Source organism: Peromyscus leucopus, chromosome 6 (assembly GCF_004664715.2).
Source record: "Peromyscus leucopus breed LL Stock chromosome 6, UCI_PerLeu_2.1, whole genome shotgun sequence".
NCBI lineage: Eukaryota > Metazoa > Chordata > Mammalia > Rodentia > Cricetidae > Peromyscus > Peromyscus leucopus.
Genome location: NC_051068.1, coordinates 36,884,373 through 36,911,627, shown reverse-complemented (window position 1 = coordinate 36,911,627; position 27,255 = coordinate 36,884,373). Strand labels below are relative to the sequence as shown.

Genomic DNA, 27,255 nt, shown 5'->3' with positions numbered 1-27,255 from the left:
GATGGTGAGATGGAAGGAGCAGGGCTGGTGGGGCCTGTGAACAGGCCTGCTCCACCAGAACGCAGGCGGGAAAGACAGGCCCGCTCCACCAGAACGCAGGCGGGAAAGGCAGGCCTGCTCCACCAGAACGCAGGCAGGAAATAAAGCAAATGTGGGCTGCAGTGTTGCCCCCAGGTCTCACCAGCTGCCCGACTGCGTTAGTTTGCTTTTCGGTTGCTGTGATGAAACACGGACCACAAGCAACTTGAGGGAGTGAAGTGTCTTACCAGCTACAGCCCATCATTTAGGGAAGCCCTAGCTTGCAACCTCAAGGCAGGAACTGCTCCCCCTGCCTTGCTCAGCTTGCTTTCTTATAGAACCCAGGGCCATCAGGCCAGGGAGGGTGCCACACATCTGTCATTAATCAGGAAAATGCCCCGAGGGTGTGCCCACGGGCCAGTCTCGTGGAGGCAATTTCCTCTTCCCAGATGGCTTGTGTCCAGTTAACGTAAACTAAGGTAGCCCACCTGCCTACGCCAGAGAAGCTGATAGTACTGAGTGCTTTTCTTGGCCTAGGTAAACCTGGATGATTGCCTTTCTGCTTATATAAGGGCTGTGGCTGTCCTGTGACAGTCAACAATCATACTGATCTAGACTTTTAATTTTCTATCTAAATTTATTAAAAGACAACAACAATAACTAACTAAAAAGCTCCAAATCCTCCTGTTTTGATAAGGACATGCTGGTGACAAGCTGTTTTTAGCATTTGGTATTGTTTCCTGGCCTCCAAATTCGTGGGCAGATATGGGGAGTTTTTTTTTTGTTTTGTTTTGTTTTTTTTTAATTTCATTTTCAAAGCCTTGGTGCCTTACTCGGGTTTCTATTGCTGTACTAAAACACCACAAACCAGAAGCAACTTGGGAAGGACAGGAGTTACTTCGTCTTCTAGTTACAGATGCTAGGCCATCACTGAGGGCAGTCAGGGCAGGAACCTACAGGCAGGGACTGAAGCAAAGGCCTGGGAAGAATGTTGTTTACTCGCTTACTCAGCCTGCTTTCTTGTACAACCTGGGACCACCTGTCTCGGGTAGCACTGCCCCCAGTGAGCTGGGCCCTCCCACATCAATTATTAACCAGGAAAATTCCCTACAGTCTTGCCTACAAGCCAACCGATGGAGGTATTGCCTCAGGTGAGAACCCTCTTTCCAGATAACGTTAGCATGCGTCAAAGTTGACCAAAACAACACCACAACAGAACACCAGGCAGGTAGAAGTTTTAAAGTTCGAAGTGTAGAACTATTATATTATAAAATGTAACTCTCATCATTTATAATTAAAACTAATTTTAGGCAATATAGGTTTATAAATGTCTTCCCCCATCCCTTTTTATGTTTTCTTAGCCTTGTGATGAATTTCACATTTTGATTTAATCCTTCCAAGGTCAACGTTAACTAAGAAGAAAGTCTTAGGTCAAAGCGGGTCACTTCCACACACACAACAGTGAGCGATATTTTTAAAGTTATCTATTTATTAATTTATTCTTGTAGTACTGGGGATGGAACCCAGGGCCTTGACTTGTTAGGTGACTGACTACTCTGCTGCTGATGTATTTATTTGGGTGAAAACCTGTGCCTTTGAGGTTGGTATAGGAACTCGTGGTGAAGTAATAATTAGACATCTTTGCAGTGACTTCTGGAGGAAGCTCTCTTCTGAGCATCTCTGTCAGAGCTGCCCCTTGCACATGCGATTTTATTATCCTCACTGTGAAATGGCAGATGACAAAATTGTGAAATAAGTCACTGGGAGACAGCGGGGCCAAGGTTCAATTCCTAGTATTTGGTGCCACTGTTTCTGCCACTGGCCACTTAGCACTGCTCATTTTGTGTTAGGGACAGGGGAGAATTCAGGTTAACTAAGGAGAGTGTGCCTGGCTGGCTAAGATGTATGTAGACCCATTTGTGGTTGAAAGTCTGATTTTTTTTTTCTTAACTTATTTTTTTTATTACTAACATAATTTAAAAATACTTTTGTTTGAATATGCTCAATTTCTCATTTATTTACTCAGTATATATGTTTTGAGTATCTACTACAGAGTTAACATGGTTACAGGTAGTGGGAATGAACATAGTAAGATCCCTTCCCTCGTGGAACTTAACATTCCAGTTGGGAGGACAAGATAAAACCTAAGTTGCTGTGAAGAAAATAAGTACAGCTTAAGGGACAGACAGTGGGGCTGGAGAGATGGCTCAGCAGTTAAGGGCAATAACTGCTCTTCCAGAGGACCTGGGTTCAATTCCCAGCACCCACATGGCAGCTCATAACTGTCTGTAACTCCAAGATCTGACACCTCACACAGACATACATACATGCAGTCAAAACACCAATGCACATAGAAAAACAGAGAGAGAGAGAGAGACAGACAGACAGACAGTGATGGGGTGGGGTGCTCCTTTAGATAGAGGCAAGGAGGAATGTCTCTGACAAGTGGTATTTGTAGGTTAGTAAGTGAAAGAATGGGCTCTTGGGGACAGTCTGAGGAGCATGTTTCAGACAGAGGGAATAGTTAGCTGTACAGATTCAGGAGGTGGAAGCAGTAGCACAGGCCGATGCTAGTGTGGAGTGGTGGATAGGCCCCTGGGCTCCTTGCCTCCACTGCCCATTCATTGGGGGGGGGGGGTAGGAAGTAGAGGTCTGCTGCTCTTGGGAATGATCTGTGACCCAAGAATAGTCTTGCAGTAATCTTAAACAGGTCATTGCATTGTTAATAATAAATGGTACGATTTATTTTTTAAAGTAATCATTAGGGGTGCCTTGTGGTCTCTTGTATTTTACTAGTTATTTGTAGGAGGTGGAAACATGATCCCGTGAGCCCCCTACCGACAGAATGTAGCATTTCCTCTTTTGGTGACTTGGAGATTGGTATCAGTTAGGACCCGATGCTGAAGGATGGAATGGCACTTCTCTTGGATTTAAAATCCAGAGAATAAATGAAAAACGGCACAGTGAGTGTTTCCCCCAACATACTACAGTGCTTTATCCTTTTTTATGTAGGCTTTAAATTTTTTTCTTGGTTAGCATACAAAGAAACAGATTTCATTTTGACATTTTCATACATATATATTGTTACACCTTTTTCTTATTTACCCCTTACAACCCTCCAGCGTCTTTCTTCTTTTTCTCTTAATTTTCTCTTCCTTCCCTCCAAAATAGTTCCCTTTCCTGATTTTTTTATTTTTATTTATTTATTTATTTTATTTATTTTTTATTTTTTGGTATTTTGAGACAGGGTTTCTCTGTGTAGTTTTGGTGCCTGTCCTGGATCTCACTCTGTAGACCAGGCTGGCCTCGAACTCACAGAGATCCGCCTGGCTCTGCCTCCCGAGTGCTGGGATTAAAGGTGTGCACCACCACCTCTGGCTCTTCCCTTTCTAAAGACCCCCTTTTGCTCATGTCACCAACACAGCTGAACAGTGGCTTTAGGGGATGGAGCCTAGTCCTCTAAGGGGCTTTTAGCTGTCCTCTGTCATTTTCTTAGGTAAGCTAGATCATTCCTAGGTGTATGACATCATAGCTTCCTGCTTTTTTTTTTTTTTTTTTTAGCAGGGTCTCACTTTGTAGCCCTGACTGGCCTTCAACTCATGGATTTGCCTGCCTGTGCCTCTGAGTATTGGGATTAAAGGCAGCCCTTTCTGTTTCTTCTTAAAGGTTGCTTTTTGGGTAGTCACACCTTTTCTCTGGTGTGGCTACCTTTAAGATAAGAGAGGCAAAGCAGAAACCTGGTGATTCCTCTAAAACCCTTACCTGATTTTAAAAACGTTTTTACCTTTTTTAAATTTTGTGCATGTGTGAGCATGCTTGTGCCATGGTGCACACGTGGAGAGCAGCTATCAGGAGTTAATCCTCTCCATTTTGCTGAGGTGAAGTTTCTCAGCATTTCTGCAGGGCTGTACACACCACTTCATCTGACTTTTTTTTTTTTTTTTTTTTTAAATGTGAGTTCAAAGACATCATCAGGCTTTCATGGCGAGTGCTTGTACCCACCAGCTGTCTTGCATTGGTGTTTTAGCCACAGGTGTTGAACTCTGGTTCCCTGGAACCAGAGTTACAGACAGTTGTGAGCTGCCATGTGGATGCTGGGAATTGAACCCGGGTCCTCTGGGAGACCAGTCAGTGCTCTTAACCGCTGAGCCATCTCTCCAGCCTCCTCAGTGCAATTCTTTAACAGTTAGTCCTCTCATGGTTTGTGAGTCATGGCACCGTAAGCAGTAGTAACGATACAGTGAACACGGAACTGAAAGTTTTCCAGTGTAATTTTCTAGACAGCAGTACTTTAAACCATCACATGAAGGTTTTAGCAAAAGAGATTTAACCAACATCCCGGAGCTCAGATAGCCGGAATGTTCTGTTTGTCATTGTAGCCATGGTTTAGGTATTTTAAGGATGTAAGATCAATGACTTCAGCTTGGAAATTAAAACACTGAATATGGCCAGGGCTCAACCGTGGCTTTGGTCGTCAGTAGAAACCTATGAGAGTATTCTTCTCTGGAAATAGCCACCATCTTGAAAGGGGTCTGATGCCTGGTCATTTCTATCTGGAGTGTGTCCCTGCAGTCAAGTTCATAACATTTTAGATTGGCTCTCTTTTTGTATCAATGCTAGTTTAAAAAAAATAAAATCTGTAACCCATCAAACATCGAATCGCTTGTGGGATTTTGTTTGGAACTCGAGTTTCCCCCAACTTTCAGCCATTTTAGTCAACTCAACATTATTATTGTTGTGTGAATATGTGAGTGTGTATGATGTGTGTATGTAAGTGCAGGCATGCTTGTGCCAAGGCTTGTATGTGGAGGGTAAAGGACTGTTTTGTGGAGTCAGTTCTTGCCGTCCACTCGTGTTGTGGGCCTAGAGATTGCATTCCAGTGACTCGGCTTACGCAGGAAGCACCTTTACCCACGGAGCCACCTCACCAACTCTGATATGATATTTATTATTATGTGTACGACATGTACATCTGGGATGTGACACTCATGTGGAGGTCAGAGAACAACTTGTAGGAGTTGGTTCTTCCACTGTGTGAGTCCTGGGGATGGAACTTGGGTTGTCAGGCTTGGTGGTAAATGCCCATGACAACAGAGCCACCTTGTGACCCTGGTTTTTTTTATTAATTAATTTTTTTTTAGCAAACTTTTTAACTGGTTGTTTTATTCAAATCGGGTGTCTAACACCAACTGCGAAGTGTAATTTTGTGTAGCATCTGAACTCTGAACCTCCCGTTCCCACTGGCAGGTAAATGGGGGAGACTAGCATGTACATGCTAGTCCAGGGGTGTCCTGTTGCTTTGATTGCTTTAGATTTAGTCTGAGACCCTAGCTAGACCAGAGCTAACTTGTCAGTGTGAAAGTGTTTGGAGACTTGGGTGTCTTGCCAGTTCCATGTTTTAAAGTGCCCAGGGGTCCAGTGTTCTGTTAGCTGGGAGTGGAAGAGTGGCATGTCTGGAAGACTGGAAAAAGAATGCTCATCTCCTCATGACTTTGACCTACTGAAATAGGTACAAAGTATGTTGTGTTTGAGCAGTTTTCATGTGAAGTGTGTTATGATGCAGCCCTTTGTGGCAACTGAGTGACTCCGTTTCCCTCTGACTCCTTTATAGGAAGCTGCCCTCTGCAGACAGCTCCCCATGGAAGAGCCCATGGCCTCTGTCAACCCGCCTGCTATGACCACAGATATGAGGTCCATCACCAACAATAGTTCAGATCCTTTCCTCAATGGGTAAGTTCACATGGGGGACCATTGGCTTTTGCTTTCTTAGCTATGGTTTAGGCTGTAGTGGGGTGTTTGATAACATGGAGAACAGGCAGGGTTCTTGGGGGGGGGGGAATGGGGAGAACGAACTGAAGAAAGAGAAAGGAAGCTTTAAAACTCAATTTGAAGACCTAGTCACATGACATGGAGGACATCTCTCAGTGATTAGCACGTGAGGATGGACTTTACGCTTACACAGGACAGTGCTATTTGGTAACTACTTGTAAGAATCTTGACGTTCTTGGGAGTAAGGGTGGGGTTAAAAGCATGTCATAGCACGTAGAACAAGAAAATTCAGAGGTATTTTTGGAGAAGGGTGAATAAGGTTTGCTAATAGTGTTACTTTCCTGTGTGATCATGAAAACTGTTTCTATTAAGGGAGCAGGTGGAAGGCATGTGGAAACTACTTTCTTTTTTGCATGTTTGGTGTGAGTTTTAAGTTATTTCATAATTAAAATAGAGATGTTGGCTCTAAAAAGGAGAAAGAAAAGTAGCAGAAGGAAAAGATGACTTAGCCAGAAGTATCTGAACGATAGACAAGTCAACCTTAATTGTAGACCTAATGGGGGAGGGTGGGTGTATCCATTGTGTGTCTGCTCTTCTCTGCTCTTACCAAGGTTCCTGGCGTGCAAATACAAATCAAGTTAGAGGTGGAAAACCAAGCAGCCAACACAATGAATGAATAGATTTGTTTTAAGTTTTTATTTTAAAGAATAGAAAAATATAAAGAACGCTAAGGTAGCCGCCATCCAGCTTGATGTATTTCAAGTACGGTTTGAGGCCATCTCTACCACCACTAAGTTTCTTTCTTCCTTTCTTTCCTTCCCCAGGAGTGGCCAGGCCACTCGTCAGAGAGTAGTGTGTGCCCATCACAGTGAACTTGGCTATTTTCTTGGATCCCTTTTCCCCAGCCTCTTGACTGTTGGGATTGTAGGCATGGGCCACCATGGCTGGCTATATACATATATCTTTCACTGTTAATGTGCATGTCTATGAGTGTTATCCAGCAATACTGTCTGGTTTTTAAGATTACACATAAATAGTATCATGTACCATAATCTGTGCATAGAATAGAGTCCAAATGGTTATTTTAAGACATATCAGTAGCCGTGTATGGTGAGTGGCCAGTCTTGTTTGCATATCATTGATTTGTTCTTTAAGATCAGGCTATATGTTTCAAAATTAAAGGGCCCTGTAGAATTTTCTGCCTTTCACTGACTGAGTTCTGTGACTGCATTTTAGCTATGATCTTTATTTAGTAGACTCACATTCAGGTCTCCACTTTTTTTTTTTCCTTTTTTCTCTGCAGAGGGCCTTATCATTCAAGGGAGCAGAGCACGGACAGTGGCCTGGGACTGGGGTGTTACAGTGTCCCCACAACTCCAGAAGACTTCCTCAGCAACATGGATGAGATGGATACAGGTGGGCACACAGCCTGCAACTACCTGCAGTGTGTTTTCAAATTGTCCCCTTGGTTATTGCATTCCCTAAAATCCAATGGGAAACACAACCCCTGAACACAGAGGGCCATCTAAAAGCCCTCTCAATCCCCAGGCACTGCTACTGTCCAGCGGACTCTTCAGAGGTTATGCAAATACGGCTTCCCATAGGTGTGGGCTTTTAAGACCCACCCCCATCCTCTTTAGTATCACCCTTTCCTCATACTGTACTTACCTGTGGTGGGGTGACTGTGCTGTACCCCCCTTTTAGTTGCAATGAATAGTACATTCTTTCAACTGGGATTTCTACTATTTTTGGTTCTCCGAACATGCTGATCTTTTTGTGTTACTTTCTGGTTTGGGGAAGGATTGACAGCAGTCACTTAACTAACAACCCAGAGGATTCTAACTGTCAGCTGCAATTTCTAACATAACACCCTCCTTCAGCAATTGACAAGCAGACAACCAGGTTGTCTTTCCTAGTCCCAGCCTGTGCATCCTGTAGAGTAGACATGTCCAAACTCCTGACACTGGGATGTTTGCCATCCGACAAATTCACATTTGAGAAATGCATGATTGAGCCATTTAAAAAAAATATTGCAGGGCTGGAGAGATGGTTCAGTGGTTATAGCACTGGCTACTCTTCCAGAGGACCAGCATTCAATTCCCAGTACCCACATAGCAGATCACAACTGCCTGTAAGCCCAGTTCCAGGGATTCAGTACCCTCACCCAGACAGACATGCAGACAAAACACTAATACACATAAAATTAAAATAAATAACTGTTTTAAAAATTGCAAAATAATCTCAATGTTTTAAGTAAGTTTACATTTTGGTGTTAGGGCACATAGTAGAGCTTTTCTTTTCTTTTAATTTTGAGACAGGGTCTCTCTATGTAGCTCTGGCTGTCCTGGACTTGGTATGTAGACCAGGCTGACCTTGAACTCAAAAAGATCCACCTGCCTCTGCCTCCCAAGTGCAGTAGTAATAGCAATTAAAGGTGTGCACCACCATCTCCAGCTCACATCTAGCTCTTTTTGTGTCCTGCTAGCCAAGCCAAAAATAAAAGACAGCTTGTGTATGTACTCTTTGTAAATACTTTTACAATTTCTCTTCTGTTATTCATGCAGAGAAGCAGTTGTTGGACCAGAGGGATGGTTGAGCACTTGATGCTCTTCCAGAGGACCCAGGTTCAGTTCCCAGCATCTCCATGTGGTTTACGGCCATCCATAACTCCAGTTCCAGGGCATGCAACATCCGCTTCTGACCTCTGTAGGCACCAGACATGCAGGAGTTGCACATACATTTATACATGCAAAAACACTCATACCCATGTACAGCTGCTGTGTGCTGCTTTCTGTGAGTCTAAATTGTTGAGTCTGAACGCCGGACTCAGAGCCAGGTTCACAGTGCAGCTCTGTACAGTGCAGATGCTGGAGCAGCACCTCCAGGGATTGCAGGCTGACAGCGGTAGACGGAGGGCAGAGTAGGGGCTGGCTTCTGAGGCATCGCGTAGGCATGTTTTGCACCGTTTGCTGCTGTATTCAGTTTATTACTTCGTTTCTGTTCCCCACCTCTTTCATCTTTTCACACACCCGTCCATCCATCTGACTGTTTGTCCTTCCACCTGTCCGTCCTTCCTTCCACACTCGCTTGTGTGTGAGTGTGTGTGTGTGTGTGTGTGTGTGTAAGAGAGAAAGAGAGAGAGAGAGAGAGAGAGAGAGAGAGAGAGAGAGAGAGAGAGAGAGAGAGAGATTTATTTTGCTTCCTTGACATAGCCTCATGAGGTGGCTCCTTCCTGTGCTGTTTACTTTCATCTTTTAAACACTGGGAATCCAGGAAGGGGAAAAAGCAAAATTAAATAAAGTGAGAGCGTAGGTACCTCAGGAGACATTAAAAAGATATATTCTCTCCCATAGGTTTCTAAACTAATGTCCAGTGGGTAAATAGGGAGTGTTATTGAAGCCATAATAAACAACTAAATGGTGTCTTGAAAAGAACATAGGCAACACTCAGCCTAAGTTGAGTCTTTGTTCCCCACTCCCTGGTAACAGTGTTCTCTATGGAACCTCTGTGGGCCTCAGCTTCTCACCAGTGAGATGAGAACGATATCCCCAACTCTGCCTCTCCACTGAAGAAGGCTGTTGATGAAATGGATTTGATAAACACTGTGGTTCCTACTAATCTGGTTAAATGAGTGTCAACTCATTGAGTTCAGGGTCCTCTCTGTGAGGTATTTGTAGGAAATGGGCATAAATTGTTAAAGAGAGTCAGTCATGTAATATTTAGTAATTAGCTGAGGGAGGAGCTGAGAGCAGGCAGAACTCAATGGTGGCTAGAAAAGATTGTTGAATCTGCCAGTCCCATGGACCATTTGGCCAGGAGCAAGCCGTCTGAGAACCCTCTCCCTCTGCAACACACACAGCTGGACTTGTGTAAAGATGGAACAAAGGGATATTAGCATAATAAGCAAAAGCTGGGCAATCATTTATCCTTCCAGGATGTTCCATGAAAATCACACCCCTGGAAGAACTGGCTATTTTTTTTTTTTGTCTTAAGTAGCTTAAGTGATGAACTTAAGTAGCTAAAATGACAAAGGTTTAAAAAGATCACAATGACATTGTAGAGTAAAAAGACATACTTTGAGATTATTAACCTTGATGAAGAAGCTTGACTTGTCAACTCATGCTTTCATTTCTAGGGAGAAGGAATAGGAAGAATTCTTTAAAACAGATTTTGTTTGACTAAAATAGGTGTTCTCAAGAATTAGAAGGTCGTAATGATATTTTGAACTGTTAAATTTTTGTGCATGTGTATGTCTGTGTGAGTTTATGTGTACCACATGTGTGCAGGAGTCTGGAGGCCAGAGGGCATCAGATTTTCTGAAGTTGGAGTTACAGGCGTTTGTAAGCCACCCTGTGGATGCTGGGAATTGAACTCAGCACCTCTGGAAGAATAGCCAGTGCTCTTAACCGCTGAGCCATCTCTCCACCCCATGAAGTTGGAGTTACACGTCTTTGTGGGCCACCATGTGGGTGCTGGGAATTGAACGCAGGTCCTAGAAGAGCATCCAGTGCTCTTAACCCCTGAGCCATCTCTCCAGCACCTGTAAGGAAAACTTTAGTAGATATATGACACAGCCTTGGATGTGGCAGACACTTTGTTACTTTATTCCGACTTGTGCAGAGGATGCTGTGATCCCCATTTCCAGGTGGTAAAATGAGAATGAGACAAGATAAGTGTTCCTAAGGTCATTCAGTAAAAGGACCAGTTGAATGATATCAGGTCTCTATATATTTCCTCCCATAATACTGTTATGTAAAGAACATAGTCTCAGTCGAATTCCAGGTGCTTACCATTCTAGCATTTTCCTCAACTGTGTTCTGCAGAATTCTAGTCTTACTGGGATAAACACTCTTCCAAAACAAGATGAGATCACTAATGTGGTGTCCGTGGACATGAAATTGTGAGATATGTTAGCACTTGAACTATATGTCCCCTTGTCAAGAACTTACAAGAAAAGGCTGGAGAGATGGCTCAGTGGTTAAGAGCACTGGCTGCTCTTCCAGAGGACACAGGCTCGAGTCCCACTGCCCGCATGATGGCTCACAACTGTCTGTTTTTCCAGTTGTGTGGATGCACTCACACTGTCTCCTGGCCTCTGTGGGCACCAGGCACACACATGTTGCATAGACAAAACATGCAGGCAAAATACCCCTAAAAAATAAAGTTTAGCTGGGTGTAGTGACACACACCGTTAATCCCAGCACTCAGGAGGCTGAGGCAGGTGGATCTCTGAGTTCAAGGCCAACCTGTTCTACAGTGTGAGTACCAGGACAGCCAGGGCTACATAGTGAGACCCTGTCTCAAAAACAGCAGCAAACAAGCATAAAACAAAAGAAATTTAAGTTTAAAAAATTTAAGAAGGAAGTAACTAACAGTTGCCCTTCACCCTGTTCCAGGAGAAAATACGGCTCAGACACCCATGGCCATCAATCCCCAGCAGACCCGCTTCCCTGATTTCCTCGACTGCCTTCCAGGAACCAACGTTGACCTAGGGACTTTGGAGTCTGAAGATCTCATCCCTCTCTTCAATGATGTAGAGTCTGCTCTGAACAAAAGCGAGCCCTTTTTAACCTGGCTGTAATCATTATCGTTGTCACGTGATGCAGCCGCGACATGACATTTCCTGGGCCTCGTGGAACAAGAGACGGAGCCAAGCCGGTCTGCAGGTGCACGGCTCTCAGCCTCCATACTCAACACTCCTTCTTGTCCATGTGGCCAGCTAATCATGGCCTGCTTCTGATTTACAAGAACTTAAGTTACACATAAATAAATGTTCTCTTTTCATCTTCTGCAAGCCTGCATTTCTGTGACAGATCATGCAGAACTGATGATGCAGAATAACCTTTTAAAAATCCCTGCTACCCTAGGGCTGAGCTTTATAGGAATTAGCTGAAATTCATATATCCCTTGATTCTAAGCCATAAAAGCTGACCACAGGCAGTGAATTCTGACAGGGAGCTTGGTCCAGGAAATGTGTGCAAAGACCCGATTAACAGTTTCGAAAACTGTACTGGTGACCCTAGTGACCAATGCTTTAAAACTTATTTAACTTGATCTTTAAAAGTCATTGTACAGCTAGTGAGTTTCCACTGTATGGGATACAGTGCAGTTTGGAATCTGTGCCGGCTCTGCTGTCTCTTCTCCTTCTGTATTTACAAGGGCACAGGGTCCCCATGTCACCCCTTTGTCATTTTACTGCAGAGCATCCAGCAGCTCAATCCTGTGAGCAGAAGGGTCACTGCAGCATTTGTCACAGGTCTTGCATGACAGATTGTGTGAAAGAGACCAGTTTGGTACTAATAGGAACAATTAGGAGACAAAACTACTTTTTAATTGCAACCTGTATTCTTGCAAAATGCAGCTTAGAATTTGATGTTTGTTTTATGAAATACTGTAATTTTGTGGCTTATGACAAAGGGCAGCCAAATATTGTGGATACATCAGTGGCAACTATATTTCTGTCTTTTGACCTATTCTGAAAACATCAGGCCGGCATAGATCTCAGCCTGATGACGCACGAATTAGCTGTTGCGTTTTTTGTATTCCGAGGCATTATCAATTCTGCTTTCGAGTTTTCAAGTGATTAAAATAATCCTGTCTGTAGAACTGTTTGAAGAATGAAGCAGATCTCTAAGTATACAGAAAGGCGCTGTCAGGGCGTAGTGTGTCTATAGATGTGTGCTTCTGAATTGAGTAAAATTGACTCCTAAGTATGTTATCCGAATCCTTTTGCTAAGTTGGTACAAAAAGGGCATAAGATATGTACTTAATACCTCTTATGTAACCAACTTTTTTTTATTAGCTCTTAAGGACTGAGAGCATCATGTTCATTTGGCAGGCAGTGGTGCCTGCACTAGCAATGAAGTCCTTAGCTGTTTATTATTTTGAACTGACATTATTTATAATCTATGAATTTAATCTCTTTTTTATTTTTTATTTTTTTTGAAAGACATCAAGAATCCGGGAAGAAACTTTCAATTTCCATGAGGGTGAGGGCTTTTTTTGTTGAGGATCTTTAATAAGATCCTTTTTTGGTCCATTGGAATATAAATGCAGAGTACATTTGGTCTTGGTGGGAAGAGGCAAGTGAAAGGTCAGAGACGAAGCAGTCAAGCTGTGGAATAAGGCGGAAAAGCCAGTCAATGGGAAATGAACCAGACGTGTCAGAACCCCTCAAGGGAACGGCAAGCAAGACGGGTGAGAAGCGCCCCAAAGAGCAAAGCAACAGCTTTCTCTCGGCCTTTGTATCAAAAGACCCTGCTGTCATAGAGAAGAAGGCTAGGGCGCACTTTACTGGGGAGGGGCAGAAAGGAGGGAGGGGCGGGGCGGAGAGGAGGAAGGGGCGGGGCTGTGGCACTCCGGCGCGCTTTCTATGTACTTGCTGAACATGGCAGCAGACAAGAGCGCGGACTGCTGTTGCTTCCGGCGCTCTTAAGTGGTTTCTCTTTTCCTTGAAGAACCCCCAATTAATGTCCAGTTACTTCCTTGCTCTCTCCGAGCACTCTAAGAGGGGGTGAGTAGGTATTTATGTTGCTACTAGGTTGAAAGGGAGCACTCTTTCATTTTCTCTTTTGTTAGCAAAAATTGCAAAAAGAGTTGTACATTCTTTCTGAGGAAAATCAAAAATAAACCAAAACACAAGGGACCTAACAAAACTCGACAGTGTTACTGTATTTAAAGATATTTTTATACATGCATTTCAGGTTATTAAATGTAAAAAAAGATACTCTTTAAAAAAAAAAAAATAGTTACATCATTGATTTATGTTACCAAGTTTTAGAAGCAGTTTTCTAATAAGCTTGTGGCATTATGAAATATTAGAATAATTTTTTAGTAAATTAGTTTAAACATTTTTAATGAATATAGTATTTTTCTAGAATAAAATATGGCCCCTGACTGTTTACTAATCGATAAAGCCAGATATAATTTCTGTTGTTGTTGTTTTTAAGACCATAAAATATGGCTTTTGTTAAAGAGAGCTAAAACTAGAAATCAGAAGTCAGACCTTTTATTTTTTTTCTAGTTCTGATTGAACCCATGTATGTTAGGCAAGTGCTCTGCAACCAGGCTATATCCCCAGCACTTAGAGCAATCTCTTGATGGTTCTTTAGTATTACTGTAAGTATTAATACTCTCTAAGAATTCATAATAAGGTGCTATTCATATACTGTCTCATACTATAGGACAACTGTCAGACTATCTAGTCGTCTTAGTCCTAAATCAATAAATTTTACCATATCATCTCCAAATTTTGTCATAGAATAGGCAGTTTTTTTAAAGTTGGATTAAAATGTGTTTTCCAATAAGATACGCCTTATTGAAGCATTTAAATAGTGAGAACATCATGATTTTGTTAACATTAGGTGATTTTTTTTTTTTTTTTTTTTTTTTTTAGGCAGTGTTTTACTGTAGTATTTAGGATGTAAGATGTATTTCTTTCAGTGATTCCCCAGTGTGTGAGAAGTACATAAAACAGAACAAGCTTTAGCCCCCTGGGCACGGCTCAGCAGAAAGGAATTTGCAGAAGGTGACGTGAAGTGACGGATGTGTCACGAGTACTGTGTTCTTGCGATGTCATTAGAAGTAACTTCTGAATGGACAACTTTCAGAAAAAAAATGGAAAAGAAAACAAAACAAGCCATTCAAAAAAGGACACTATAGATTAATTTAACTGGGAAAATGGGTGATTGACAGAGACAATTTCCCTGACACTATGTTATACACATGCTAATACTTTAACTTAATTTTTTTTTTTTACTTTTACGTTTTATCAAATGAGACCTGTGTTGTTGATTTCTAATCCAGTATGTTTTGCATACAGGAAATATGCAGCCAAATCCATCAAATCAAACCATTTTATCTGGAGTTTGGTACAGGTTTTTAATTCTTAATTCTGTATAAAAAAAAATAAATACGATTGAACTTCCACTTGGCCTTTGTCTCTGTCACACGGTGTGGTCATTTACTGAGGGCTTTGGATGGAACTGGAGAGGTTTCTGTAACCTCTGGCAGACTGTGAGAGAGGCAGGAAGGCCAGAGCTTCTGTAGGCAAATGTTCTTTTGGCAACATGTCTGGCTTTCATCATTATGAACGTCACACAGGTTTTTAGTTTCTGTTTCATTTGATGTACCCACTAAGACTTTTAACGGTGTGTATTTAAAAAGCAAACAAACAACATCAACAACAACAAAACCCTTACCAGCCTTCAATACCCTCATCAAAATTATGTTTTTAACAACAGGGCATGGTGTCTTTTTCCACTGTTAGAAGTAAATACATGCCACACACTGTCGTTCATTCCAGTCCTGGGCTGTGGCTCTTAGCCCTTTGCTTCTCACAGTTACTGTGGTTTCCCCACCTACCTGCTTGCTGTGCTGGGGGCTAACCCAGCTTGCCACCACCTCAGAACCGGTCTTATGTCCCAGTTTTAAACAGAGCTTTACAGCTATGCTTTTTCATCACATGTTTTCTGTGCTGTACTGAGGATTGAAGTCAGAGTCTTGCACGTGTTAGGTAGGTGCCCCACCGCCAAGCTGTACATACACTCCAGCCCACTTACTTATTTTTAAGGTTATAAGGGCTTTTTGTTGAAAATACCAAGTACCAGCATGTATAAAACTCAAATAGTAAATGGTTTATATTTTCCAAATCTCAGCTTAAAAAAAAAAGTTTGGTTTTTCCCTGTAGTATAACGTAGTTTGCCCCCTCGCCCCCAGACAGGGTTTCTCTGTGTAGTTTTGGTGCCTGTCCTGGATCTTGCTCTGTAGACCAGGCTGGCCTCGAACTCACACAGATCCGCCTGGCTCTGCCTCCTGAGTGCTGAGATTAAAGATGTGTGCCACCACCTCCAGGCTATAGTTTAGTTTTTTTGTTTTTTAAAGCAAAAAGCAATCATATATGCTGTTTGACCGTTCCATTTTTTGCTTAGCAATGACATGACGTTGTTAGTGTTTACTGAACATTTACTACATGCTGACACTTTGGAAAGCAGTGAAGAATATTGTCCGGTTTCATCTTTGTAGTAGCAGTCCTTTCCAGCAACATCCCTTTTCTCATATTGTTGTAGATGTCATAGGTGTCACTGTGTAAAGCAGTTGATTCACACAAGGTCATGCAGTAAACATCCGGTGTCTCATGAGCAGCTCTTCCTGCTAGTACATGTTTTGTTATTTGAAACTGTAAATAATAAATTTGTATGGATGTCCTGATTTTTTTTTTTTCTGTGCTGTAGTCAACAGTCAGCTAGTGGCTAGGAGGAAGTTCCTGGGATGGAATTCTGCTTCAAAATATATGTGGCTTTAAATTTGATGGATTCTACCAACTATTTTTCCTAAAAATGGCTGCCAGTTTATATGCCCAACAACGTGTATGCAAAAACCCTTGTCACCATAGCTAGTCTAGTTTGACATTGTGTACCTCTTAAATCTTTGCAGATATGATAGATGCAAACTGTTTTACTCCTATGCAGTGCATCTCTTGTATTAATGCTGACATCAAGATACATACTTTTTCTCTAGTACATGCTGTCAGTTTCCCAGCTCACCTCAAATCCTGTCTTAGCCTCCCCACAAGTCCAGTTGACCCCTCACAAGCAGAGAGCTAGAAATGCCCTTATAACAGGGTGTGTGACTCCTACTGCAGAGTTCCCTGAGAAGGCAGTGGTGCTGTCCTCTGGGCTTCTGCCTGAGAGAATGCCCTGGCTTTGTTTCTTTCTGTATTAGTTACCTTTCTATTGCTCTGTTAAAACAGCATGGCCTGTGGGAGTCTGTTGGAGAACTCCGACCTGTAGAAGGGTTCTTGGAGCGGGGGCAGGGTGGTGGTGGTGGTGGTGATGGTGGTGGTGGTGGTGGTGGTTAGGAAGGAAGGAGGAAGTATTAGATAGAAATATAGGTAAAGACAGAGACACAAGATAGCTTGGGGAGGGCTCTGGTCACTACCCAGCCACCTCAAGATTTATTCCAAAGGGCTTTTTATAGAATGCCAAGGGGCCGGGCAAAACACCTGGCAACCATGCCCGTGGTCAAATCATTGCATTATGCAGCCCTGCTGGGTAAAGCAAGCCCAGATTCCCTGACCCTGAGTAAGGTCTCACTAGAGAGCCTCTATGGGCCCCCACAATGAACAATGCAACCTATGGAAGAATGGGTTTGTTTGGGCTTACAGTTCCAGAGGCGTGAATCTGTCTGTCTCAGCCGGAAGGCATGCCAGCAAGCTGCAGACAAGCTGGCAGGAGTGGGAAGCTGAGGGCTCACAGCTTGAGTCACAAGCAGGGTTCTCGAGGTCCACCTACAGTGACATACTTCCTCCATCAAGGCCACACCTCAACTCCCCCAAACTGCACCATCAATTGGGGGGGCCAAGTGTCCAAATGCCCTAGACTGTGGGGACACCGCCTTCAAACCACCACAGTTCCTTGCCTGCCTTTCCTACTGTCTTACCAGTCTTCCTTACCTACTGTATTATAAACTTTCCATTGCTGTGACAGAATACCAGAGATCAGTTTAGAGGACAGGAGGTAGGAAAAATTAGTTTGACTCATGACTTCAGAAGTCTTATTCCATGGTTTGGCTGGCTCTTTTGGTTGTCAGCCCCTGCCAAGGCTGAAACATCATGGGAGAAAGGCATAGTCAAGGAATGTTGTTTACTGTCTGGTAAGCAGGAAGCAGAAAGAGAAAGGAAGGGTTCAAGGATAAGATATATCCTTCCACTGGGCGGCGGCGGCGGCGGCGGCGGTGGTGGTGCACACCTTTAATCCCAGCACTCGGGAGGCAGAGGCAGGCAGATCTCTTGTGAGTTCAAGGCCAGCCTGATTACAAAGTGAGTTCCAGGGAAGGCGCAAAGCTACACAGAGAAACCCTGTCTCGAAAAAACAAAAACAAACAAAAAGATATACCCTTCCAAGACACACCCCCAATGACCATCTTTCTAGGCCCCACCACCTAATAGACAACTCTGAACTCATCAGTGGATTGATGAAGTTAGTGCTACCAGAATGTGATCTTTTATCAATAATGCCTCCAGCCAGAGAACAAGCCCTCAGCATGGGAGCCTTCAGGAGACGAGACATCCCATAGCCAAACCCATCATCTACTTCCTTGAAAAACCCTTTTCTAATTATGCTGTGTCAGGGATTGCTTCTGGAAATCCAGCCTATGTTATCCAGAATGTCAAACAGGTGCTTACAAATTGGTAAGAAAAAAAAATGGCCCAATAATAATATGTGAAAGAAAAAGCTGGGTGTGGCAATTCATTTACAACTTTATTACTAATCAGAAGTATAGGCGATTATACACTATTTCACTTCTAATAAACTTCAAAATTCAAAAGGCTAGTAACACTAGGTGCTGGCTAGTGTGTAGGAAAGCAGGAATACTTACTGCAGTGTTGGTGGCTGTGTCAGTGGATATAAGAACTGTATGTAACCTCCAAGTGACTGGAAACAAATTCTGTTGTGTCGACCACCATGTCCCAGTCCCTAAGCATATGTGCCAAGCAATATTTGAGGTAGTTACAGAGAGGACACATAAAAAAATAGTGTTGCAAAAGAGGAAAGGAGTTTCTAAGGGAAGCTGGTTGGTTGAACAAGTCTTTTGCCAGTTAATTAATGGGACAGTGTCTCAGCAAGTTCATGTAGTGGATGAATGGATTTGGTCGGGCATATCTGTGACAGGCATTGCAGTTGACATGTGTGTTCAAGATTTTCCTCCCTCCTTCTATGACCCCTTACACTTCCCTCCTCCCTCCCCCTCCCTCCATCTTCCCTCAGTCCTTCCCCTTTCCCTCCCTCTCTCCTTTTAAAATTTTCCTTGGATTATAATGTATGGAGAATTCTTGTGTTGTTATTTCTAACATTAAAGTTTATGACTTAAGCTGAGTATAGTGATACACACCTTTAATCCCAGTACTCAGGAGGCAGAGATAGGTTGAGGCCAATGTGGTCTACAGAGCAAGTGCTGGGACACCCAGAACTACACAGAGAAAACTTGTTTAAAAAAAAAGAGACCCCTTTTTAAGTCCCCTCGCTCCTTGGGACACTTGATCTTTTACATTATGATTAAACATTATGGACATTAAGGCTCCTGGATAGAGAAGTGTGGACATTAAGGCTCCTGGATAGAGAATTTTCATGCACTCCACTGAGAGCATATTAGAGGGATATTTCAGGTGCCATACTGAGACTGGAGGGCTGGCATCTACCTTACCCAGAATAAACAAGTTCATTAAATGTATTAGAATGAATATAGGATCAAGATCAGAAACCTCAACCCTTTGGATGAGTTTCTGGTCACTGAATGAGCCTGTTAGACTCAGGTCTGTGAACTGTGCCCCTGGAACACTGTGAGTCAGCATAGTAGATTCAGGTCTTGAAACAGAACTCAGTATAACACACCTAGAACTTTGTGCCAAATTTCAGCATCCACTGGGTACAGTAAGATGCTCCCATAAGTTTACACTGAATTCCAGACAGCTCATAGATACATGTACCTAACCCTCTTCCCAAGAAGGCATGGTGTCAAAGGACTTGGATCTGACTCAGGTGGCAATGGGATAAAGACAAACACACAGAAAAGCTGGGGCCAGGTGGACTTGGCTCTCTGCTGAAAACAAATAAAACAAAACAAACCACAATAGCCCTGAAACTCCATTTATTATATAGAGTTGAACAGAGGCAAGGATTTTTACATACAGTTGAACAAGGAGGTGGGGGTTATGGGCTACAGCTGGAAAAGGAGGCAGGTTTAGCTAATTTTGAGGGGAGCAGTCTTCAAGCCATAAATATCCAAGGATAGAATGCTATGGTGGGCATTTTCTGCCCATACTATCAACACCTGTACTTGGACATCAGAGAAAGACTGCCATTTACCTCTGTCCGAGGCTGACCTTAGACTCATGGTCCTTTTCTGAATCCTCTGAGTGCTGGGACTATAGGTATATGCCACCACATTTGACTGAAGCACAGGAGTTTGAAAGTCCCTGGCTGTGGAAGAGGGCAATGGGTGAAGGCTATGGAGTGGGGGTGGGGGGTAAAACCAGATAAACCAGCTATACAGTAACCCTTGTATTGTTTCAGAGCTGGGATTTATCTTATACAGTAAAACCCACTAAAACAGTGGTTCTCAACCTGTGAGTCACAACCTCTTTGGGGTCTCATATTAAGGGAGACCAGCTCCCACTCCCCCCGCCCCAGGGTACTCTTGAGGAGGGAGAAGTGAGAAACATTTAGATAGAAATATAGAGGAGAGAGACAGTTAGAAACACAGGATAGCCTCAGGAGGGCCTGGGTCAAAACCCACCAGTCCCTCCTGTCTCTTCTAAAGGGCTTTTAAAGGAATGCCAAGAGGTGAAGCAAAAGACCTCCCTGCCGCACAGCCAAGTGCAGACCATCCCAAACACCTGGTAACCACACATGTGGTCAACCATCCCTAATGCAGCCCTGATGTGTAAAGCAAGTTCAGATCTTACTAGGAAACTTTTGTGGGCTTCCACATCATATCATACATCCTTCATGTCAGATATTTACATTATGATTCATAACAGTAGCAAAATTAAAGTTATGAAGTAGCAATCAAATAATTTTATGGTTGGGGTCACCACAACATGAGAAACTATATTAAAGGGTCACAGCATTAGGAAGGTTGAGAACCATTGCTCTAGAAGGTTTTGATGAGTAAATGACTTAAAGAATGGAGAGAAATTGACCCTTCTCATGCCCAAGGCAGATATGGTACCAGGAGCATAAGGAGAAATTGAAGTTACTCACTGTCTATAACCATCAAGGGAGCATGGCAGCCAGCCAGCAGGCATGGCTCTGGAACAGTAGCTGAGAGGTTACATTTGATCCAGAAGCACCAGGCTAGGGATGAGAATGGTGTAGGCTTTTGAAACCCCAAAGCCCACCTCACAGTGACACACTTCCTCCAACAAGGCCCTACCTCTTAATCCTTCCTAAACATTTCCATAACTGGAAACTAAGCATTCAAACATATGAGCCTATTCTCATTCAAACCTCTATATCCACTGAGCCATACCCCCAGAATTTGGTATTTGACTACAGCTCTGTTCCACATAAATGACATATTTAACAAACAAAATTGCAAAGCATATTCTTATTACACAGCCAGGAGACCTGATTTTCCTTCCCACCATTAGGAGGTTGATCTGTGTTTTCCATTGCTGCAATAAATCATGTCTCCATCAATTCATTGTTATGTTAGCCACATATGGTCTTAATTTTCCTATCTCTCTTTCTGGCCCTATATACTCAACCCAGCTTGCACATTGTTTTACTTGAGACAAATTGCCAATCCCTAAAAGCTGAACATTTACGTCGTGAAGAGGCCAACCTGGATGCCATTAGTTTGGTGCAATTATTGTTACATCTGCATCTGTGTCTACCAAGCCCTCAATTTCTATGCTGTTTATTTGTATTTTTAGCTTTGGTCATTTATAGAAGTTTGCCAAAATATTTGCTTTATGGTTACTCCTGAAAATTTTATCTTCTAAAGCTGTTCTGGCATTCAGAGCAGTAGGGTTTTTAGCAACAGTCATTAAATCATTTAATTTTTTTGTGGAGGGTTTTCCCTGATGCTGGCAGGGAATGATTGAACTAAATTTGATATTGGGGCCTTCAGGAGGCCCCACAGGGTGTTTCCCATTCTTAACATTGAGGAAAAATAATCTGTTCAATATTACTTAATTCTCTCCTATTCTCCTAGAGGATTTTACAAGTCTCTCGCCAATTTTGTTGACTTCTCTGGGCAAGTGGCAGCCAACTGCTTGCATGGAGAGCCCCAGATGGCAAATATAGGAGTGCCAGCTCATGTGACCTCTCCTTCTGTGTGGTTGTACCATACATTGGAGGGCCAAAATGTAGGGTTTTTTTTTTCTCTTTTGCCCTTTGAGGGGTCCATCACCCAGCTCCCAAACAAATATATGGAGACTTATTCTTACTTATGAATGCCCCATCTTAGCTTGGCTTATTTCTATCCAGGTTTCTTAATTTAATTTATTCTATCTACCTTTTGCCTCTGGGCTTATCTTTCTCTAGTCTATATACCTTTCTTTACTTCCTTCTCCATAGCTGGCTGTGTGGCTGTGTGGCTGGCCCCTGGCATTCTTTTTTCCTCTCCTTTTCTTGTTCCTTCCCCTTCTCTCTTTTCTTATTTATTCTCTTTGTCTGCCAGCCCTACCTATTCTCTCTCTTGCCTAGCTATTGGCTGTTCGTCACTTTACTAGACCAGTCAGGTAAAGTAACACAGCTTTACATAGTTAAACAAATACAACATTACAAGAATGGAACATATTATTGCATCATTAAACAAATGTTCCACAGCATAAAAATGTGTAATACATCTTTAACTAATATTCCACAACATTAGGATGAAAGGCCTCCCTCAAATACCACATCTGGGTATGATGACATGAGTTAATTTGTGGTATTAGCAAAAGTTGTCATTAGCCCCTGGAACCCTTAGAAGAAAACCCATCTATAGAATTGTCCCAGAGTCAAAAAAGAACTTTAGAGAAGCAAGAAGAGTGCAATATTAATGGAACAAGTAAGGTCCAGAACATTCCATGCAGCAGATAGAGTTCTGTAGAGAGTGGGTACGTAAGTCTTAAGGAAGAGTATGGTTGTCTGAATGGAAACAGCCCCCATAGACTTGTAGGGAGTGGCATTATTGGAGGTGTGGTCTTGTTGGAGTAGATATGGCCTTATTGGAGGAAGTGTATCACTGGGGGTGGGCTTTGAGCTTTCAGAAGCTCAAACCAGCTCTAGTAGCTCACTGTCTCTTCTGATGCCTGTTGATCCAGATGTAGAACTCTCAGCTACCTCTCCAGCATTTCTGCCTGCATGGTGCCATGCTTCCCACCAAGATGATAATGGACTAAACCTCTGAAACTGTAAGCCAGCCCCAGTTAAATGTTTTCCTTTATAAGAGTTGCCAGGGTCACTGTGTCTCTTCACAGCAATAAAATTCCAAATAAGGGGCATGCAAAAGCAGTCTCCTTTACAAGTTTCCCCCGGCTTCATTCCTACAGCTAGTTAAGACATTCACTGCCATGCACTTGTTACTAATTAACACCAAGGTCTTAATTAGGTTTCTTAAAGTTTAGTTTCCTTGTATATAAAATTGGTCTAATGAAAAGGGGGTGGACAAGAAGAGCATGACAAAGATGAATAGAAGTGATTGACAGGTGGTTAATACACACCCCCTTTTCTTTTGAGTATTCCCTCTTTGTCCCAGGCCAGATGTTCCTCACAGCACTGACATCACTGTATCATGAGTCAGAGATTTTTGTCAGTCCTTGAACCCTGAACCCTTAATTTTTGATCAACTTTTTTTTTTAATTTTTTAAATCACTTCCATTTCTAATGCTGTGAGGTTTTTTTGAAAATGTTCCTTCATGGGAAGTTATTGGAGAAAAGTTGAATTCTGCAGGAAGGTAACCAAACCCGTCCTGGAAAAAATTGCAGCCACTCATTATTTATTGGATAAGCCCAGTTGCCACTAGAGGGCAGCAAATGGTTTGTATAGGTGTGACAGCTTTGGCTCAGAGCACAGGCCAGGGCATCACAGAGGGGGAGAAGAAAAAGATGTGTGGGACAGACATTTTGGCTTCCTTCTTTACCTTTATGTGTACATCTTTTGATGGAGAGATCTGTGGCTTTTTAGTGATAATGAGGTTATTAAAGACAAAGAAAATAGGAAGGTCTAAAGTTGTAAGAGTAGGTTCACAGCAGAGGTGACAGCTTGTTTGCCGTAGACATCTTAAGTCATTAGCATAAAATTAGACTTTCTCAGACTTCTTGACTTTACAGGAGGCTGAGAGCTGGGAACCTGCACTTTCAGCAAGGTGGAATGCCTTCATGTTTGAAAACTAGTACCCTTACTGAGGCCAGAAATGGGTATGTTTGCTTGCTTACTTTTTAGTTCATAACTTATATACAACTATGGCTGTTCTAAATTACTGAGTTTATTATAAAACATTCATAAACATAAAAATTAAAAACACAAACACCGAATTAAAGTTGACATGTGAACTTTCCATAACTCATCTGGGAGAGAGTGGAAAGAACAGATATCATCAATTAATGCAATCTAAGTGACCCTCCATTTTTGTGGTGTCATGATTTTGTTTTCCCAGCAGGCTGTAGGAGGCAGCGTTAGTGTCTGTAGAGGTTTTGTTTTTTTGTTTCCCTTCAACAACATTGTCAGGAATTCTCTCTTCCTCTCCTTCTCTGTTTATCTGCCATCTCACAATATTAACTTTTTAAAAGATTTACTTTTGTTTATTTTATGTGTATGGGTGTTTTGCCTATATGTATGTCTATGCACCATGTACATGCCTGGTGCCCTTGGAGGCCAGAAGAGGGCATTGGATCTCCTGGTACTGGAATTGCAAATGGTTGTGAGCCACCATGAGGGTGCTGAGAATTGAATCAAGGTTGTCTAGAAGAGTGGTCAGTGCTCTTAACCTCCGAGTTATCTCTCCCGTCCCCCATTATTAACATTTGATGCTTGGAAATGTCATATTTACTGCATATGATCTTAAATGCCCCCAAAAGCCCACATATTAAGGGCTTTCTTTTTCTCCTGAGCAGGACAATTTAGTTCTGTTAATATAACAGTGATAACACAGCCTTTAGTGACCACTTACTGTGTACCTGGCCCAGTGTACAAAAGAGGTGCACACACTGATGAGACAAAGTCTCTGAGCTCAAGGAGTCCTCAGTCTGAAGGAAAGGGAGGGGAATATAAGAGTTCTGGGGTCACCAAAGCCTCTAACCAGATTTCAAAGGAAAGGGTGGAAGGCCAGGACATATGTGATAGGATTGGGGCCCCTGCAGGCAATGTACAAACTATGAGAGTGTAACAAAGATATTGTGGGGAGAAGCCAGGAATATGGAATTTCTGCTGACGAAGGCTGCAGGCAGTAGCCACAGCCAACTTAACATGTTGTCCCCAGTTTATTAAACCGTTTGGGAAGGATTAGGAGGAGTGGTGTTGGAGATGTCACTGGGGATGGGCTTTGAGTTTTCAAAAGCCACACCATCCCCAGTATATCTCTCTCTCTCCTCTCTCTCTCTCTCTCTCTCTCTCTCTCTCTCTCTCTCTCTCTCTGTGTGTGTGTGTGTGTGTGTGTGTGTGTGTGTGTGTGTGTGTTTCCTACTTGCAGATAAGGATATAAATCTCAGTTACTGTTCCAGTGCTATGTCTGCCTGCCTGTTGTCAGGCTCTCCATCATGATGGTAATAGACTCGAACCCTCTGCAATTGTGAGCCCAAATTAAATGTTTTCTAAAGTTGTGTTGGTCATGGTTTTTGGTCAAGGCAATAGAAAAATAAGACAGTCTCTACTTGAATACTACATGTAGAGGACTCAGGCACTCAAGTAAGCAACATGAAATTGGCTACTATGGGAAGAGAAGTTTCCAGAGTCTGAACCCCCCCCCCCACACACACACAAAGAGCCAGAGGGAGAGAGAAGAAGGGAGGTAGGAAGGGAGAAAGGGAGGAAGGAAGGGAAGGAGGAAGGGAGGGAGAGGGGGACAGAAATATGTACACATATGTGGAGAGGTGAAAAGAGACATTTCCTGTCAAGACCACCCAGTCCCAAATAACCAACTCAGAGGCTGAATATGAATTATAAATGCTCATCTGATAGCTCAGGCTTATTACTAACTAGCTCTTACATTTTAAGTTAACCTATATTCCTTATTTATGCTCTGCCACTTGCCACTTGGCATGGCATGTTCATCTCCTGCTCCCTCTTTATCTGGCTGGTGACTCTGCCCTTCCTCTTCTCAGAATTCTTAGTCTAGCTCTCAAGCTCAATCTCTTCCTGCACAGCTCTCAGTCAATCAGCTTTTTACTAGTGAATGAGAGTAATACATATCCATAGTGCAGAAAAGGATTGTTCCACAGTAGAGAGGGATCTCTCTAGGGACAACTCCTCTCATCATCTTCTAGCTCCTCCTTCTAAGACCTCTTATCTGAGATATACTATTTCCCCTTATCTTGTAGAAACAGGATTTGAAGCATGTCCTAGATGAGAACTTGTCAAATATTTGTTTCAGTTCTTCATGGGTAACATAATGAGACCAGATGTAATGATGACTATATAAGCCCATTTTCTTCTAAGACAGGGAGTTATTGAAAGCCCTACATAATTGGTCCTTGGATGCCCATTCCCATTTCCCTATCAAAGAACTCAAGGAGGTGAATTTGCTATAATGGGCAGGCATTGTCCTGAGCACTGTCATCAGGCCATGCTGATGTTCATGTGCTTCAAGCAGGTGGAGCTCCTAGGAGCGTTGATTTGGCCTGATTACACTTTATCCTGGTTGACAGGCTATCATCTAAGACAATGATGGCACAACATGGTTGGTCCCAGCGTCACCTGAATGAATGTTCAGGTTAAATATTGTTTGGAAATGTAATTATAGAGCATTTCCTGGGTAAATTTGATAATCAGCCACATTTAAGAACCGATGTTGTAAATTTAATTGAAATGTGTGTGTGTGTGTGTGTGTGTGTGTGTGTGTGAAACTCTCCTAGAAGATCCCAAGGACCCATCTGCCTGGCCAAATGGGCCATATTCCTGCTACCATCTGAATTTCAGGTCTCAGATATGATCACTTTCCTCACAGAATTTATTGCAATACTATAATAAGGGCAAAGATAACGTGTGGCACTCTGCATCTTCAGTTCCCGACCTTCTGGGTGGCCAGCATACAATAGATGGTGTACTGGTTTGTTTTGTGTCAAGCTAGACATTTGACACAAGCTAGAGTCATCAGAGGAAAGAGCCTCAGCTGAGGAAATGCCTTCATGATGTCCAGCTGTAAGGAATTTTTCTTAATTAGTGATCAGGTTGGGGAGGGCCCTGCCCATTGTGGATGGTGACATCCTTGGGCTGGTGGTCCTGGGTTCTATAAGAAAGAAGGTTGAGCAAGCCAGGTGAAGCAAGCCAGTAAGTAGTACCCCTCCGCGACCTCTTCATCAGCTCCTGCCTCGAGGATCCTGCCCTGTTTGAGTTCCTGTTCTGACTTCCTTCAATAGTGAACAGGCATATGGAAGTGTAAGCCAAATAAAGCTTTTTCTCCCCAACTTGCTTTTTTGGTCATAGTGTTTCATCACAGCAATGGAAACCCTAACTAAGACAGATGGTGAGTATGAGAACTGAGTTTTGTGTGTGCCTAACCCACACAGAAGCTTACCTGATTAGTGGGTGTGGAAGTGAGACTGGATGGTAATTCCCTCTGAGTTCGTCTGTGTTGTTCACAAGTTACATTGACAGTATTGCAAGCCTTTGCTTCATTCTTGATGACTTCAGAGGACTCCAGATGAATGTATTTCAACACTCTTTTTCACAGATGGGGAAACAGAGACTTACAGATTCACTTTCAGGACCCTCTAAGCTGATGTGTTGTAGAGGTGAAATTAGAAGCCAAATGAATTTGAT

At 42.7% G+C, this 27,255-nt stretch overlaps 1 protein-coding gene across 3 annotated transcripts in view; it reads left to right on the top strand.

The window, feature by feature from the left end:
* Wwtr1 (WW domain containing transcription regulator 1) overlaps nt 1–11,581 on the top strand; it is a 123,799-nt gene extending 112,218 nt beyond the window's left edge. For all 3 annotated transcript variants that reach the window (XM_028882153.2, XM_028882152.2, XM_037206610.1), the window contains exons 5-7: nt 5,630–5,748; nt 7,091–7,203; nt 11,184–11,581. In XM_028882153.2, coding sequence (XP_028737986.2) covers nt 5,630–5,748; nt 7,091–7,203; nt 11,184–11,368 — 417 coding nt within the window. In that variant the 3' untranslated portion in view covers nt 11,369–11,581. The remainder of the gene's footprint in view (nt 1–5,629; nt 5,749–7,090; nt 7,204–11,183) is intronic.
* Nucleotides 11,582–27,255: the final 15,674 nt, after the last annotated feature.